The sequence below is a fragment of the Triturus cristatus genome, chromosome 9 (assembly GCF_964204655.1).
Source record: "Triturus cristatus chromosome 9, aTriCri1.1, whole genome shotgun sequence".
NCBI lineage: Eukaryota > Metazoa > Chordata > Amphibia > Caudata > Salamandridae > Triturus > Triturus cristatus.
In genome coordinates, this window is record NC_140592.1 from 803,035,634 (window position 1) to 803,053,829 (window position 18,196).

General features: G+C 40.4%; 1 protein-coding gene across 1 annotated transcript in view; it reads left to right on the forward strand.

Moving 5' to 3' along the window:
* Positions 1-18,196, forward strand: part of LOC146798868 (nesprin-2-like) — a 1,144,883-nt gene that overhangs the window by 601,381 nt on the left and 525,306 nt on the right. Inside the window, exons 67-68 of the mRNA XM_085627789.1 lie at positions 6,578-6,838; positions 11,865-12,086. Of these exons, the coding sequence (XP_085483915.1) occupies positions 6,578-6,838; positions 11,865-12,086 (483 nt within the window). The remainder of the gene's footprint in view (positions 1-6,577; positions 6,839-11,864; positions 12,087-18,196) is intronic.

Consider the following 18,196-nt stretch of genomic DNA (forward strand, 5'->3'; position numbering starts at 1 on the left):
ATAAAATGTACTGGTCTTATTAACCTAAATGTGCTGCCAGTTCCTCGTCACAGTTGTGGCCTAAAGGGGTCAGAGTTCTATATTGAATTATGAGTTTGGATTCTAGACGTCTAAGATCTTGGACCCTATTGCCTCCTCTTTCATTCAATCTTACTGAGTCTAGGACACAGAAGCTAAGTAGATCGCTGTTTTGACTGTGATGACTCGCAAAGTGGCGTGCTATGGGATACTGTTTGTCGACATTTTTGATTGCACGCAAATGCTCAAGGATCCTAATCTTAGCCTTGTGAATAGTACTCCCTATATACGCCTTTTTGCATGGACAAAATAAGGCATAAACTGCAAACTCTGTGTTGCATGTGGTATGCTTCAAAATTTTGTAAGGCTTAACTTCGGGAGAGAGTATACAATCTTTGTGATTTTTACTGTGTTTGCATGCTTTGCATCTTCTACATGTGTAAAAGCCTTGTACTCCTAAGGTATTGACTTTAGTGGGTTCAATGGCTCTACAAAGTGTGTCTTTTAATGACTTTGCCTTCCTAAAAGTTATTTGTGGAATAGCCTCAACATTATTTGTTAAATCTTTGTCCGTGTGTAATACCGGCCAAAATTTGGTTAGGCTTTTTCGAACCTCTTGAGCTTGATTTTGGTAGGTGGTAATGAAGCAAAGGCGCAAGAAGAGGAAACAAAGCAGCACAAGGAAGATCTGTGAGCCCAGTGGGAAGTCGTACAAGGGGCCAAAGCAAAACGAAATAATGGATAGAAAAACAGTCATTAACTTATCTGATCGAGTGCTTAGCGATTTTGAGTTGGAACTGCTATCTCTTGGACTGACTTTCTGCCCATCTAATGACTTCAATTACACACAGAGTCGAATAGATCTTTTTTATTTCACAAGAAAACTTCGAATAAAAAAATGGTATGCAACTAAAGTGGGTACTGAAATAGAAACCAACGGTGACAGGCCTAGCACTGTTGTAAGTATAAATGATATTGAGCTGCTCCACACCGCCAGAGTATTGGCAAGTGAGGTGAATGATGACGACAACCCATTTTCTGATGTTTTGAATGACAATACCACCCTTAATTTAAATGTTAAAAATCCTTTCAAACCTAAATCTATTTTTCTACCGCAAATTAAGAACGATGCAATTGAGGTGTTTGAGAAAGGAGTCACGCAAGAATTAATCAAGCTCACAAAGAAAAAATGGTTTGCGTGGAATAATGTCACTTCTGCACAAAGAGAAGCGATTAACAACTTGAAAAGTAATAATTCTATTGTGATAAAAAAGTCTGACAAAGGGGGGAACGTGGTTGTACAATCAAGGCAGAATTATATTAAGGAAGGCATACAAAAACCTTCTGACACAGAGAAGTATCAAAGGAGCAATAGGATGGAGTATGAGCATTCTATTAGAGTATTCCAAGCAAGTCTTTTAAAATGGAGAACTGAAGGCATTTTAGATAAAAACGAGTATGACTTTCTGTGTTGTAAATATCCAAGACTGCCAGCCTTATATTTACTCCCCAAAATTCACAAAAATCCGGCTTTTCCCCCGGGAAGACCCAGTGTGTCTTCAAGAGGAAGCTGCATGGAAAACACTTCCAAATATGTGGATTTTTTTCTACAGACATATGTGACAAACCTCCCATCCTATATCAAGGACACGGGTCATTTTCTAAGAGAGCTAGAAAGTATAGAATGGAAGGACGGATATTCCCTCCTTTCATTGGATGTTACAAGTCTCTACACATGCATACCGCATGAATTGGGACTATTAGCGTGCAGACATTACCTCAACGAGAGATCTATCTCTTACTTCTACCACACTGAAATGTTAGTAGAAATGATGTCTTCCTGTCTGAAACAGAATATTTCATATTTGACGGTAAAATTTTCAAACAGTCCCTCGGTACTTCGATGGGGACCTGCTTTGCTCCTTGCTTTGCGGGTCTCTATCTGGGGTACTGGGAGGAGAAAGTGGTCAGAGAACATGAGATGTTCAAAGACAAGGTGATAAAGTGAAGAAGATATATTGACGACATTTTCTGTATTTGGAATGGTAATGAGATTGAAGCAAACGAGTTTGTTCAAAGTCTCAATGTTAATAATTTCAATCTCCACTTCACCAGTCAATGGTCAAAAACCAATATAGAATTTCTTGACCTTTCCCTTACCATTCAGAAAGAGGGCTTAAAAGTTCCCTCTTCAGGAAAAAAACAGCAGGGAATAGTCTTCTCCATGCCCGTAGCTGCCACTCTAAATCGTTGCTTGACAGCATTCCCCTGGGAGAATTGTTACGAGCAAAGCGTAACTGTAGCTCAGTGGAGAGTTTCAAAATAGAAGAGGATGTGATGACGAAAAGATTTTTGGAAAGAGGGTATACCGAAGCGGTGATCAATAAAGCGAAGACAGAAGTAGCCAAGAGACCGAGAGATTCACTGTTATTTGATAAAGTCAAAGAAAAAACTAAGGAGATTGACAAAATTAGGTTCATTACCACCTACCACAATCAAGCTCAAGAGGTTCGAAAAAGCCTAACCAAATTTTGGCCGGTATTACACACGGACAAAGATTTAACAAATAATGTTGAGGCTATTCCACAAATAACTTTTAGGAAGGCAAAATCATTAAAAGACACACTTTGTAGAGCCATTGAACCCACTAAAGTCAATACCTTAGGAGTACAAGGCTTTTACACATGTAGAAGATGCAAAGCATGCAAACACAGTAAAAATCACAAAGATTGTATACTCTCTCCCGAAGTTAAGCCTTACAAAATTTTGAAGCATACCACATGCAACACAGAGTTTGCAGTTTATGCCTTATTTTGTCCATGCAAAAAGGCGTATATAGGGAGTACTATCCACAAGGCTAAGATTAGGATCCTTGAGCATTTGCGTGCAATCAAAAATGGCGACAAACAGTATCCCATAGCACGCCACTCTGCGAGTCATCACAGTCAAAACAGCGATCTACTTAGCTTCTGTGTCCTAGACTCAGTAAGATTGAATGAAAGATGAGGCAATAGGGTTTTAGATCTTAGACGTCTAGAATCCAAACTCATAATTCAATATAGAACTCTGACCCCTTTAGGCCACAACTGTGACGAGGAACTGGCAGTACATTTAGGTTAATAAGACCAGTACATTTTATTCAACTGTTATCTGGTGTTTTTTACATTGTTAAACTGCATTGTCGGCAACCTTTTGTATGTTTTATATAATAATTGTTTTAATGAACTTATTTTCTAATGCTAAAAGCCAGGAATTGTAATTGAGAAGTAACATTATAGAACAGTATTTTACAGATATGTTTTTTTCCTCGCTAGATATTCAAGGCACTGATGAACTAAAGAAATGCAGAAGAACTAAAGTATCTGGTTCAGCCATTTTCATCTTGATTAACTGCTGTCGCTATTACATTATGAGATGATTAGCATCTGGTCTCTATGCCCACTAGGGCACGAATTAACTCTCTTATGGTTAATTTTGCTGATTGATGAGTATGAATTTTTGAGTTTAATGTAAATGTTTATGGTTAAATTGCCCACTGGGGCAAAACTACATTTATTGTGAATTGTAAACTCCTTCGGTAATTATTTAACCTGTGAAATCAGAGCTTTCTGTCCCGAAGATCAGTGAACAGCAATGTGACGGTTTAGTTAAAATTATTGAAAGAAAAAAACACAGCGGTATCGTGAGTGAACGAAAACCGCGAAGTATGTTTTCACTGTTTATTGTCATTGCGATCACATGGTATGTTAAAAACACTTCCTGGTCGATCGGCATTACACTCGTGAGCAAGGGTTTTCCCGAAACGCGTTGAGTGGTCGTTGCTACACTGCACGAATAAAAGATTGTATCGAAGCTAACTGGTGTCCGTTGCTGCTGTTTGTCTAAGGAGTTGACGTATTACAGCGTTTCTGTTATATATATATATATATATATATATATATATATATATATATATATATATTATTTTTTTATTTTTTGTTATACAATTTGCCCGAAAACTTCAAAGGACGTACTCACAGCAGCTGAAGCCAAGGCTTTATTGTTTGGAAAAACCGGCATCTTCATTTCAGATCATAGTTCATGCCGAAGCGTTTCAAGGACACAGCCTCATGGGCAGCTCTAGCATTTCACAGATGGCTCCAATCAATGAATTTAAATGCATGATGGACCCCTAGTAGGTCATGCGTAGTGCATGTGTATAGTACATTGCATGCTGGGACATTGAGTCCCTGTTGGAGATCTTTATTACTCACAGTGAGTTCCGTGCGCTGATAAAGTTAAAGAGCATTGTTCTCCCTTCAGTGGGCTCTAAAATGACATGCTGGTTCTTAATTTTCCTCAGTTGCTGCGCTGATCGTGGCTTCAGTAAAGTTATGTGCACCACACAGCCTCTCCTTCAGTCCTGAAAACGGTGCATCATTTCACGGCAGGGCAGCCGTGTCATCAATTTTGTTATACAATTTGCCTGAAAGCTTCAAAGGACGCACTCACAGCAGCTGAAGCCAAGGCCGGCATCTTCATTTCAGATCACAGTTCATGCCGACGCGTTTCAAGGACACAGCCTAAGAACAGAGCGCACTCACGGGTGTTATCACAATATTCTTTTAATCCTCAGTTTACAATCCAATGTATTACGGGCATATCATCGCTCCCAACCAACGCGTTTCTTCTGGAAAGAGGGTTGTAATTATATGTAACAGCTTGGCTCTGCCGTGAAAGCCGCACCGCTGCAGATGCACCAGGAATCCGATGAACTTGAGCCCAATTTGGAGGTTATATTATCTACTGGCGGTTGCCAGTAGATAGTTATAGTTAGGACCGTGTTTCCATAGGAACTCCACACCATTCTATTTGGAATAACTTTGGCGCCGGTTGACGAATCCTCACGAAATTTTCAAAATAGGTGGGGCACTCCGCTCCTACCCTGAAAGTCTCGGGGGGATTCGTCAAGCGGGGGCTGAGAAAAAAGGGGGTCCCAAAACGCGTTTTCCCCATGCAATTTTCCATAGTGACCTTTAGTCCAAAGTACAGCCCGAACGGCTGAACAGAATTACTTGAAATTTGGCAGAGAGGTAGTCCTCAGCTCAGGGATGTGCCTTTTGCATATATGGAGTCAATCTGTTCAGTAGTTCCTGAGAAAATTGCATGTAAAAGCACATACATATCTATAGCCGTGCACCGTGCGCGCACCGTGCGTGCACCGTGCGAGCACCCTAACGTGCGCGAGCGTCATTCTGATTGGTGGTTACATGTTAGTCAACGTTCGAATCGGTCGAAATCAGGAAGTGTCGGCCGCCATTTTGTTTGTTTTCAGTGCGAGAGTGAAAAAGGAAGGTGGCGAACATGAAAAGGGGGCAGGGTAGAGAGTTCCTGACCCCCTAGCCTTTGTCAGGGGGTCCCTGAAGGACCCCGAAGGCAGAAAAAAACATTTTAATGTTTTAAAAAAAAATCGCGGGGGTGCGCGTACCGTGCGCGCACGGTGAAAAACCCCCCCAAAAAAATGTTAAACATTTTTAATATGTGGTTTATTGTAAAATAAATATATAAAAAAAATAATAATACATACATAACTTAGCATGTAAAAAACCGTACAAATTCACTGAAAAAACCATAGGTTTCACACACACGTTATAGTTAGGAATTAGCATTTGAAAAACCTTGCAAATTCACTTAAAAAACCATAGGTTTCACACATGTTATAGTTAGGTGGATATTTCACTCGCAAAAAACCAATGAAATTCCCCCGTTATAGTTAGTTCAGATAACTATAAATCGCGCGGCCGCCACTCTATCACAAGGACGATGTAATCAGTGATGTCATGAGTGATGCCACTGACCATGTCATGAGTGATGTAATATGTGACGTCATCAGCAGTGGATTGCGGTCACGTGAGTTATAGTTATCTGAACCAACTATAACGGGGGAATTTCATTGGTTTTTTGCAAGTGAAATATCCACCTAACTATAACATGTGTGAAACCTATGGTTTTTTAAGTGAATATATATATATATACATATATATATATATAGATAGATAGATAGATAGATAGATAGATAGATAGATAGATAGATAGATAGATAGATAGATAGATAGATAGATAGATAGATAGATAGATAGATAGATAGATAGATAGATAGATAGATCGCACATTTTTCTTTATTTTCTTATGCGTCTAAATTGAGTTTCCATCTCTTGACATATTGGACAGTTTTTGGTTCGCACTGCTAAGCACATGGAGCTTTTTTTATTTAATTCAACAACATGCAAGTAAAGTGTGCTAAGATGTTCAGTGCTTTATTATTAATCAACTGATGACAATTTCCCCTGAATATATTCCCAACCAGTCATGGCATGCTACCATACCACTAATATACCAACAGGAGTTGGTGTCCAATGAAACTCTTTTACATAAAACAAAAGTAAATGCTTTATTTCACAAAACGTATTTGACATATTGAGTTCCATTTTTAGGGAGAGCCTGAAACTGCAGAATTGTGTGGAATAAAAGAGGAAGTGTATGATTACCTAACGTATTTCTCACTTTGGATCAACTACAGATTCCTGTCAGCATGAAAGACAAAACATCACAGAAGAATTTACCCTCAGAGGAATCAGCAAAACAATCCACTCCTTCACCTGCTGTTCAAGAAACTAATATGGCTAAAATGGAGACAGTTAAACTGGAAGATTCCGACAGCAGTCCTGAATATGCCATCAGAGATAAACTTGACCTTGAGGAACCTAAAACGGAGGTGATGCAAGCTACTTCAGAAGCAGCTGATAATGGGCAAGAGAAATTGCTTGGCAAGCAGCCTGAGGTATGCTCAAATTTAATTAAAATAAACTGCTTCCCAAATTAAGGTGATCCAAAGTATAGGACCCCACCTATACATGCTCATGCTAGTGTGAGTCATCTAGGAGTTCCATTACCCATGAGATGAGGGCTTTTGGTAGGTAATAGCTCAGAAGTGATACCAGTGCTTGATGGTTTATAGGGCTATAACTATCTCACTGTATTAAGAACATTAAGGCCATTGTAGGCAGGTGCCTTCAGACACCACTTACACCATATAACAAATGGCCACAAAATTGACTTGTTTCTGGGAAAGTGGAAACATTCACATGGTAAACTGTTTTTACCTGCTTCTCTAAAAATGCATACACTAGGGATAATTATTTTCCTACTACATCCCATTCGTAGTTAAAAAGAAGTCCTTGCTCAGTCTCTGCCTCGTCTAGTTTGATAGGGAATGTCACCTAATGGCTCACTGCAGAGCTCATTTAGTGTTCTACTGCACCCCTCAACAATATTTTAAAATTATTGTTCCCACAAACTGTCGGCTTGACACCTCCCGTATTAATAATAGATCACATTTCCCTCTGAAAATGAAAAAAAGATTCTTATCTCTCTTCGTACCTTCAGCTAAAGATAGTCTTGTCTTACTTATACACATTCCTACACATGGTGATTGCCAGACTTTTTGCTGTATATTTTTGAGTTCTTTAGTTCATGTTAAATAGCAAAACTTTCTCTTTATCTGGAAGGGATACGAGAATGCTTATTTTGCAACTTTTAATTAATATTTCCTCCTTCAAATAAAACAATTGGACGTGTTTTTATAAAATACTTTTGAAAGGATTAGTATTGTTATGTTATGTAGGATTTATAGAGTACGCAGCTACTCAAAAGAGTGTCCCGGTGCTAACGTAACAGTAAGGTCACAAGAGAGCTATCTACTGGACAAAGAGCCAGGTTTTAAGCATTTTCCTGAACAGTCTCTCATCCTAACGGAAAGTTTTACCAGTCCATTGACCCCAAAAGAAAAAAGAATACCTCCCTTCTTTTACAAGCCAGACTCTCAGGACCGTGGTCAAGAGAATGTTGCAAATTGCTCGATGGGCTGTATAGAGAAATCCTCAATGACAATCTGGTCCCAAGTGGTAAAGCACTCTGCATAAAGAGAGAGGTCTAAAAGATAATCCGCTTGTGCACAGGAAGCCAAATTCCGCAAATGGGAGAAATATGCTCCCTTCTAGGTAAACCGAGAACGAGCCTAGCTGCAGAATTTTGCACAGTTTTAAGTTTTCTCAACAAATATTGCAAAAGGCCACCATATAATGCATTGGCATAGTTCAGCCTGGACATAACCAATGCCAAGATCACTGTGATCCGAATTGGGACTGATAAAAAGTGTAGGAATGTCTTGAGCATAGGCAGTATTCCAAAACATTTGCCAACCACAGAATTAATCTGATTATGATAGGAAGTTGTATTATCAAAGTTCACACCCAGTTTATTGACTGTTTTCACATGCCTATCGGGTGAAGGTGCCCCCTCTGGCCAGTGCACTTGCAACTTGGGGTCAAAATTGTGTCCCACACAGAGCACCTCCGTCTTCTCAGTATTACACTTCAGTTGGAAGTAACTCATCCAATGGAAATTTGCTGAGAGGCATCGTTTTATATCACCTTGTTCAACTGGCACCCCTTTAACAATTGTGATAATGATCTGGGTGTCATCGGCATAGGAGATTATTTTGGCCTCAAAAGACTTCACCAATTCAGCGAGAGGAGGCATATAAATATTAAACAGCATGGGGCTTAAAACTCATCCTTGGGGACCCCGACCAATACATTTAGTCTGCCAGAGGAAAAAGGAGGTAACCAGACCTCCTACTTTCTGTCCAATAGAAAGGATTTCAACCACTTCAGCCTTGTCCCTGAAGCCAATCTCCTGAGGTCGGTTGAGCAGTTTGGCATGCGAAACCGTAACGAATGCTGCAGACCGGTCTAGCAGTACCAGGACTGCCAGACCGCCCGCATCAATGGTGCTTTTGATCAGTTCAGAGACCTCTAAGTCTCAGTGCTGAATCTTGGCCTGAAGCCAGACTGACTAGGATGTCATCATTTATTGACCTCAAGATGCTTAGAGAGTTGGTCATTTGCAAACCTTTCCAACAGCTTGTATGGGACAGGCAATAGGGAAATTGGCCTGTAGTTGCCTGGGATATCAGGGTCTGCATGTGGCTTTTTTAAAAGTAGTAGGATTTTCGCCTGCTCCAGAGACATTCTGCCAGTAGCTGCATTCAAGGTTATATTTAAAAGGGCGTTCACAGTAGGATTAATAATGTCCACTCCCCAAACAACGTGGAAAGGAGGTCAAGGATTGGCTGGAGTGCCCGATTTAAGATTAAGAATAGACCTTCTGGAGTCTTCAAGAGAACTCTCGTTAAACTCAGACATCAGACAGGAAACCGCATTAAGGTATTGTGTGGATTAAGAGCCTCAACATCGAGTGGTACAGCTGATTTTAGACTATTCTGGATCTCCTGAATTTTGTTGTGAAAAAAAGAAGCCAAATCTGCGCACCATTTGTCCGAGGGGGCCTTGCTTCTATGGCATGCAACTGGCTCGACAAATCTTTTACAATCTGAAAGATTTGTTACTTGCAGCTTTTATCCTACATTCATAGAATTCTCTCTTTGAATGGTTTATCAGTGTCACAAAACTTTTGAGAGCCCTTCTACAGAGTGCTTTGGCCTCCGCACTGTAATTCTTACACCATTCCCTTTCCGCTCTCTTGAATAGCTTTTTCTCCTGTCTCAGCTCCTCACTAAACTAGGGGTTTATAACCCTGATTTTGCTGGGAAAACGAGCTCTGGCAGGTGCAAAATTCTCCACTGTGGTGTGTAACCAATTCTCCACCTTAAGCGAGTCAGAGGCAATGAATCAGTGTATTGTTTTTTTCCGGGCAAGCAGCAAGCTGTTTTGAGAGACCTTAGAGAAAGGTCTCATCAAGCGTGAGGTAGTATGGATCCCAAGCCTGCCCTACTGAGAGATGCGCCAATTAAATTGGATCCCATAATGATCAGTCAAAGCCAGAGGAGAAGGGTCAGAAGGTGTCAATATTAATAAAGCTCATTTATGACCCAACAAACGTTACAGTACTTTTAGCAGTTTTAAAAGTGTTTTAATTCATTTTGAAAGAACGTGGACTCTACAGCCCTTTCAGAAACAATACCAAATGATTCAAAATTGGAGAAATAACTAAAAGTTTTAAGAGTTAGTATTTTTTTGAAGTAATCATTTGAAAGATATTTACTTTTTTTTTTTTTAAATCAAACTTTTTAAAGTTATTAACACCTGTTTAGAGGTTTTAGGGAATTATTTAGGAAAACATGATTATATTTTCTCAAACGATCACAATTTTTCTAAAAGTAAATTTAATAACGTTTATCAAACCATCCCTACCATTTTACTCTCACTTCAAAGTCAGAGTATTCATGGGAAAAGCAGGGCTGTGCCCCTTGTTCTCCACACAAGTCACCAGAATCATTTATATTCTGGAATGAGTTAGGAATTCAAATATTGCCCCCATACTAATGAATAAAATACCCTGTAAATGTTTGAAACAACAACATTAGTGTCAGTAAGCACAAATATCGGTTATGCACTGGTTGATACAATAGTAACTGCTGAATAGCACTGCACAATTGCGTTGATATGTAATCAGCTCCGTTTTGTGCATTTCTTGATTAAATACCCCTTCAACCTAGATCAAAACTCTACCTTCTGTTTTCTCACTTCCTTAGCTCTCATGTTCCCAATTATTTAACAAAGAAAGTGAGGCAAGCACAGTATGTTATCTATAGATTATGCATTATGTGTGTACCATTCTGCAATACAACCTTGGGCTGATTGCAGAAATTTAGCATTGGTAAGACACACTAAATACCTGTTGGAAAAATAACTCATATTTTATATTCTTTTATCTGATTGAGTTTTCTCCACCCCTTTCAAGTAGTCTCTGATCAACCACATGCTTTGTAATGTTATGTCACTTCATTTTGTGTTATGTTATAGAAGTGTTTTTGAGAATTCGTTCAACCAAGTTGTGTTGGCACTAGGAAGAATCAGAGTACCACTAAAGAATGGATACAAAAAGAGAGTTACAGAGTAAACATGTGGGTATGCTTCCTTTTGAAAGATAAATATTACACATTCTTGCAGAGACTGAGAGGAAGGCTATTCCAAAACGAAAGCCAAAGATAGTACAACCTTGGCATGGAGATTTGTAGAACGGCAGAATCCTCAATAGAGTGAAGTTGGAGGAGCTCAAAGCACTGGTTGGAGCATAGGGGATTCATTTTTTACAGAAAACAGTGGAGTTCACCATAGGCAGAGCAATGCACTATGCAGAGGATTTAGAAAATAAATTTGAGAACGCAAGGACAGCTAATAGAGCTGCATCAAAATGTTGGAGGCTTTGCTAAATCCTAATTTGGCAGAATCTGAAGATGAGCAAGAGTTTTATTAATGTCCAGATATACCTTATTGCGGACCGCCCCCCCCCCCCCAGCTACGCCACTGAATCCGCCCGATTGCTTACCGGGCGGAAAAACTGTTTATATGGTGGCGGTGTCTGGTAGACACCGCCATCCATATTACTATGCAGGCAGGCGGTTTTTGACATTGGGGGCCCGTAGCGGGCCCCCAGGGATTCTGGGGTGCACATGGGGGGTACCTATGGTACTACCCTGCATTTCAATGTACAACATGGCAGGCACCGCGCGGTGCCTGTCACGTTGTGCATTGAAAGGAACAGGCTGCCTTTGTGGCATTGCGTCGGGCGGTGCTCTCTGCACTGCCCGCCGCAATGTTGCAGATGTGCCATGCGCCCGCCAGTGTGGCGGGCGCATGCTAATCGGAAGTGCGGGACCGCCGCACCCTCAGCGGGCGGTCCCATTTCCCGAGGGTATGGCGGGTGAGCAAAGTCCGCCCCCCATACTAATGGGGCCCTAGTGTGCAATTACTTAAAAAGTATATATTATGTTTATTCTGCAGGTACTTTCCAGTCAAAGAGATGAAACGGAACAGGATATTTTGCAGTCAGAGAAATTGGATAAACAAGAACCTTCATCAACAGTTCAAGAAATTCTCGCATTCAACATGGAATCTATTAAAATGGAAGATTTGGATGAAAGTGCTGGAGATCCCAACAGGAAACCAAAACGTGGACATTCTCGCAAGAGTGCTACAAAGAAAAAGGGTACTTCAGCAAGCAAGGTGAGAACAGCTACTTTTGAAAGGGGGATCTATGGTCAAGAGAACATTTCCAATCAAATATTCATGGATTGATATTACTGTTATTGCACAGAGTAGAAAGGTTCTCCCAAACCATAAATAATTTGTATATTAAAAGGGTCCAGGTTGCTCCATGTCTATATTTTGATACCATAATACTCAGAGATTCCTTCTGCTAGTGATGTACTCTAAAGGAGTTGTTTAATGCTTTCATAATGTGGAGTGTTTGTTCAGCCACAATCCAACACATATTTAGGTTTTGCTGTCTACCATGTTCCCCAGTTAGATGTTTTTATTAAGCATCTCTAAATCAAGAGCATTCCTGGTGTCCACTGCCACTCCTGCTTCTCAAATTAGCAACCATACCTCATGCCTGCTGTCCACTTCCACAATAAAAAAAACCTTGCCTCCTGTTGGTTCCCTGAACTCACGACTTAATACATGTCCTCCCACCATCCTACTGTCTGATACACAATGAGTCATGCCCTTTCCCCTGACTATCTTCAATCTGCAATCACAGTCCCTATTAAACACGGGGTTTTATATTTGACCCAGACAGCCACCATACGTCAGTTCTCAGTGTGCTTGCTGTCTTTTATAGTCAGAAGTAGTCTCATGGCATGGATCCTTATCACCCTGAATTTAAATTATATCTTGTTCCACTATACTACCACTCTACACATGCAAGTGTCAGCAGATTTGTCTACCTCTTTAACAATTTGGTGACCTCTTATCTGTCCTCTAGTTGACAATAAGGAAGTTACACACAGGTTGTCAAATGGGTATTGCAAGTGCTCAAGTACTCAAGTGCCGATAGGTTAAAATGTGAAGGTTGCTCTCTTACATGAAAAGAGGACCTTATAGAAATAGAACAAAACCAGGTGTACGCGCTACAGTATACTTGGATTTGTGGCCAAAGAGAATGAAAGATTTGACTTTTCACTGAAGCGTTAATTTAGAGGAAATTAAAAAAATTACATTAATGGCATAGTGCAACTGATGTTCCATTGGCTTGTGAGTACCAAAGGGACCTGTATCCATCTCATTGTAATCCGACAGCTTGAATGCATTTGAGAGATTTTTCATGCATGTGAAAGTACATCTCAATCCTTTTTTTATGAAGACTTTGTAACAATTGGAATAGTCCTTCTATATGCTTAGGCACTGGGTATACCCATGACCCCTATCATATGACCTGTGCAATGGATAGCCAAAATCTTATTTCTGACTCCATTTGTCATTAAGTTGGCCTCACTGAAACATAGTTAGGAGATGCCTCCATAGCGGCACTAAATGTCCTACTCCTCCGGGTCATTGAATCATTCTTAAGAATAGGGAGGAAAAATAGGTGGAAGTAGTAAAAGCATACATCTACAATTCAAATGAAATAATTTATGCAGCACAAAATAGGTAGAACCAATTATTAAAACAATAAGGTACGTAACATCTTTCTAAAAGAAGCAGCTCTAAGAGGCCTTGCAGGTCTACTGGCAGGGTATTTCACAACCTCCTGGCAATCACTGGGAACTATTTAGTTCCTGCCTTTTTTTGATGGACATGGGTGGAAATAGTAGATATTTGTAAATGGATCTTAGAGTTTGGAAGGAAATGTCAAACTATGGACTGGGTGAAGTATTTTGGTGCCTTACTATAAAGTATCTTATGTGTGAGAAGAAGATTCTTGAAGGTGATTTGAGCTTAACCCATGCATCTCTTTCCAAAGAGCAGAAATTTGCATTCATTTTTAGTAGACCATGCACAGCTTATATCACACTGTTCTGAAGTGCACTCAGCTTCTTAACATTCTTCTTAAACTTCCCTTTTATTTGTGTGCGGTAGTATGCCATCCACAAGACAATTATAGCTCTTGCTATAGTGACCCTGTTTTCTTGAGATTTAAGATGACAGCCACCACCTGCTAAGGTTCCAGCAGATCCCCACATGTCAAAGTTGCTAAGGTCCAAAAGTGTGCCTTGACAAATAACCATTGAAACAGAAAAGCAGGAAGAATATCATAAAGTTAAAATGCTGATCAATGGACGTGGAACACTTTTCCCTCAAGAGGAGAAAGTGTGAAAGAAACCTATCAACAGGTCAGCCACCTATTTATTGCATATCTTTTTTGTACCAACCTATAAAAATCCCTTTTTGCATCTTATAGTTGTTAATCTTGACTACTGACCTCTTTATGTTAGTTAAATAAACGCTGTAATAATTAGTTTTCTACCAAACTGAGCTACATAGAAGAAGATTGTTTAAAGTGAACACGTGTAAAAGATTACAGCTTCAGTGTTAGCATAGCACTGAAGCGCATACTAACCTTGCCTAAGGTAAGCATATTCAAGCTTACATGATAGATTTAAGTGTTTTACAGCAGGACCTAACTTTCAGAAGCTACAGTCTCAACTAACTTACAAAGTGTTAAATTTGTTATACAAGAATGTCTTCAGCTTGACTTTGAACGTCCAGACCTAGCATGAATGGAGCAGTGGCATAGATAGACCTTTTTCTGACCCTGGCAGTAACTTCTTTTGCTGCCCGGTAGAGGCGGCCACTGGTATGACGGGTAGGGGGGCTGGCGATTCCTGCGCTCGCAGCCCTGCGACGGCTGCAGGTAAGAGTCTGCACACCCAAAACTCGTGCTGCGAAGGGCGGACTGCCACCCACCTCACCCCCTTCCTGCGCCACTGGAAATAGAGGGGAGGGCAACACATCTGTTTCACTACCCATGCCACAGGGTTTATACCATCCATGAGTGTTCAAAGCTGCTAGTCTGCAGTCTCATATTCAAATTTGAAAGTTAAGCAACTGGCTCTGTTTATGTGCATTTTTCAGCTGACTTACAAACACATCAGAATATAAATTAAACAAAACAAAATGTTTTTAATTTTATGCCAAAGGCACATATAGGTAGGGCCTTTTTTGGCTGACCTAAGCTACCCAGATGACAACATTGCATCTTCCTGAGTCCAATAAATTAAAAGAAACAATGGGAAATATGATAAAAAGATAGATATCCTCACAGACAGACTACGCTGTATGCCAGCTTTCAATCGCACATCTTTAAATGATATCACAGGTCACTGATCATTCTATTAATTCAGATTGTATATTTGATAAATGGGTCAATCAGTGTGCATCAGTTTGTCAGTAAACAGATCCCTGAAGTGTATGTTCCTGAGAGTCCTTGCATTAGTGTACACCAACCCTTTTATTACATCATATTCACTCACTATGTTACAGACTCCATGTCAGGAACTCCGGGTGGAGCACCCCTCAAGGTCAAGGAATATCTCCCTACGGATGTAGTGTACTGAAGCAGACAAAAACATACACCAAGAAAGAACAAATACAGAATAAAGCAGAGGAACAGGATAGAGTAGACAATCAACATTAGCATGAACAAGCAAGGAATGGACCAATAATGGATCTAAACTTTGGGTTACCGCTAGGGTTGTACAGATGTAAGACTTCTAACTTACCACAGCAACAGGAAATGTGAATGCCTCTGTGCAGATTACTCTTACAGATAGTGACCCTGCAAGCCCCATAGAAAGGGTGCAGCAGAAATTATTCATGTTTCGTTAACCTAGGGCACAAACTAGGATTGTACTCAATTACACAAGCTCGTATGGGTCCAGCTGGAGACCCAGTAGCAATTCCTAAGGAAAGTAGAAATTGCACGCTGTCACAGATAAGGCGCTTAAGACTACATGCAACACAAGACAGAGTAATCAGGAGCCAACCCCTGTACAAAGGAATACACTTATACACAAGTGAGAACCAAATAGTACACCTACCAGACACAAGAGCCCAAGAGGAAAATAAGCGCTAGAATGGAAACCTGAGAGCCTGTAGCAAATAGCCGGAGCAAGGTATTCTTGGAAAAACTGGAGAACAGACAAGTTAGCACAAGTATCCGAGGAACTGTAACAAGCAAGAGATTGGAACTTCAAGGGAACTTGAGACTGCGTAAGAATCGCTGAAAAAAGGGAACATAAATTAGGGGCAAAATCTAGGAGACTGAGGAGCTATGGTAGAAGCAATTGGAATAGGGAAAGGGAAAATAATAGCAGGATGAGAAGGAACAATCTAGGAACAAGTAGAAAGGGAGCAGCTCAGGGGCTGCAAAAAGGGTAGATAAAAGGCAGACAAGGGAGTAAGCAAAAGCAAAGCAGGGCTTGGAAAATCTGTAGCAGGCTGCACAGGAACTAGACACAGGGTTTGGCTGAAGCAAGGCAGAAACTGGTGTGAAAAACAAACAAGAAGAGGCCCGGTACACAGAGGAACAAACTTCAATGCATAAACAAGGCACTTTAGCAAATGGTAGCTTATAAGCAGTTCCCAGCAGCAGCAAGCCCAGGGCGGAGTCACATGACTGGGCTGCACAAGACTGGACACAGGTGCATGTAATTCCAGTCTCTCACAAGTCCCAGAGGAGTGCTGAAGTGTTCATTTTTTAAATGAAATGTCCCTTCTCTGGGATGTCTTTTCTCCTTTGTTTCCCCTAAAGCTTTTGTGTACAGTTTCAATACTCCGGCAGGACAATATATTAAACAGTGAATTATCTTAAAATGCAAAGTTAAAGCTGAGAAATCACAGTTTTACTTCGATATTCAATGCTTCTTCAGTTTTCTCTGTATTTTACTGCTATGAATGAGCACATTGGGAACAAATGCTTCAACCATAGAATTTAGAACTTCTCCCATAATAGTGACTGAAGTATGGGATAGTGTGTACTTGCTATATCATCCCCATATACTGACTGATCTTTCAAGGTCTTAATATTTGCATACACATGTGGATGGGGCTTCAAGGAGGGTATCTAAGATGTGAATCTTACCTCAGCCAATTTAACAATTATGCATTTTTCCTTCAGATCCCTGGGTGAAGATGAGTGGCATACTTCTAAAAGACATTATACATATTCTCAGCTGGGTTTTATATATTACTTTACAACCTTCGATATTTCAGGAACTTTACACATGATGTTCATTTCACAGGTGTAACTACCAAACATTGATTTTGCAATGCTTGTGTATGATAGGTTTTTTAAACTATGGGATGGTATAGTTTAATCTCACTTGCCAGCTCCAAAGTAATTTAGTGAGACTACCAATATGACAAGACAGCGTGATGTCATCATGTGAAGTGACAAGCCATATGCTCTGTAGTACTTTCCTTTCGGACATTACAGTAAACATTCAAATGGGTACTGTTCCTGAGCCCATAAAAGCCTGATTAGTCACCCTACTGTAGAAAATTGATTTACTGGTTGATGGGCTGACACCCTTCTTAAGCAGCAACCCCAATTCCTGTCAGGGTGAAGTCATGAGAAACCCCAAATTAACATGTGCTTAACCCTCTAGTAGCTGGGCACAAAAGCAGTCAGGCTTAACTTAGAGGTAATGTGTAAAGTATTTATGGAGCACTTCAAACAGTAATAAAATGAAAACACAACACATGAAAAATCCCTCACCAATTTAGTAAAATAGACTAACACTTATTAAATTATTTGAGACAAAAACAGAAATAATCCATTCAGTAGAACTGGAGCTATGCAATTTCAAATGACAAGCCTAAAATCACAAAATGCTACTTGTGGTTATCATGCGAGACTGGGTAAAAGTGACAAGTTCAGGTGGATCGAGATGGAGTGAGGGCCGGATACAGGGACCAGGAGGTTAGTCCCGCTGAAAGAGTTACCTACAAAAGTCCAGTGCAAAAAGTTGCATTCATGGTCTAGGGGCCCTGAGGTGCAGGGAGAGCATTGCGGATGGTCATCGCTGTAGTGCAAAGAGCAGGCCGGGTGTCGTGGACAGTAGTCACTGTAGCGTGAATATTCTGTCGAGCGTCACCGACGGTCGGTGCTGGAAATTCATGTTTGAAATCACCATGGGCTGTCAACTTTGTAGCTTGAAGTGCAGATCTAGCGTTGCCAGGCGTGGCTAGTAGTCACTGTGCAAGGAAGAGTAAGGTTCAATGGAGCTTCGCATTGGCTGGCAGCACGGGTGACAGAATCCTGGCACGGACAGGCCCATTTGCTGTCATGAACAGCCCAAACCTTCAGGATTTCTCCTTTTCTTGGCAAG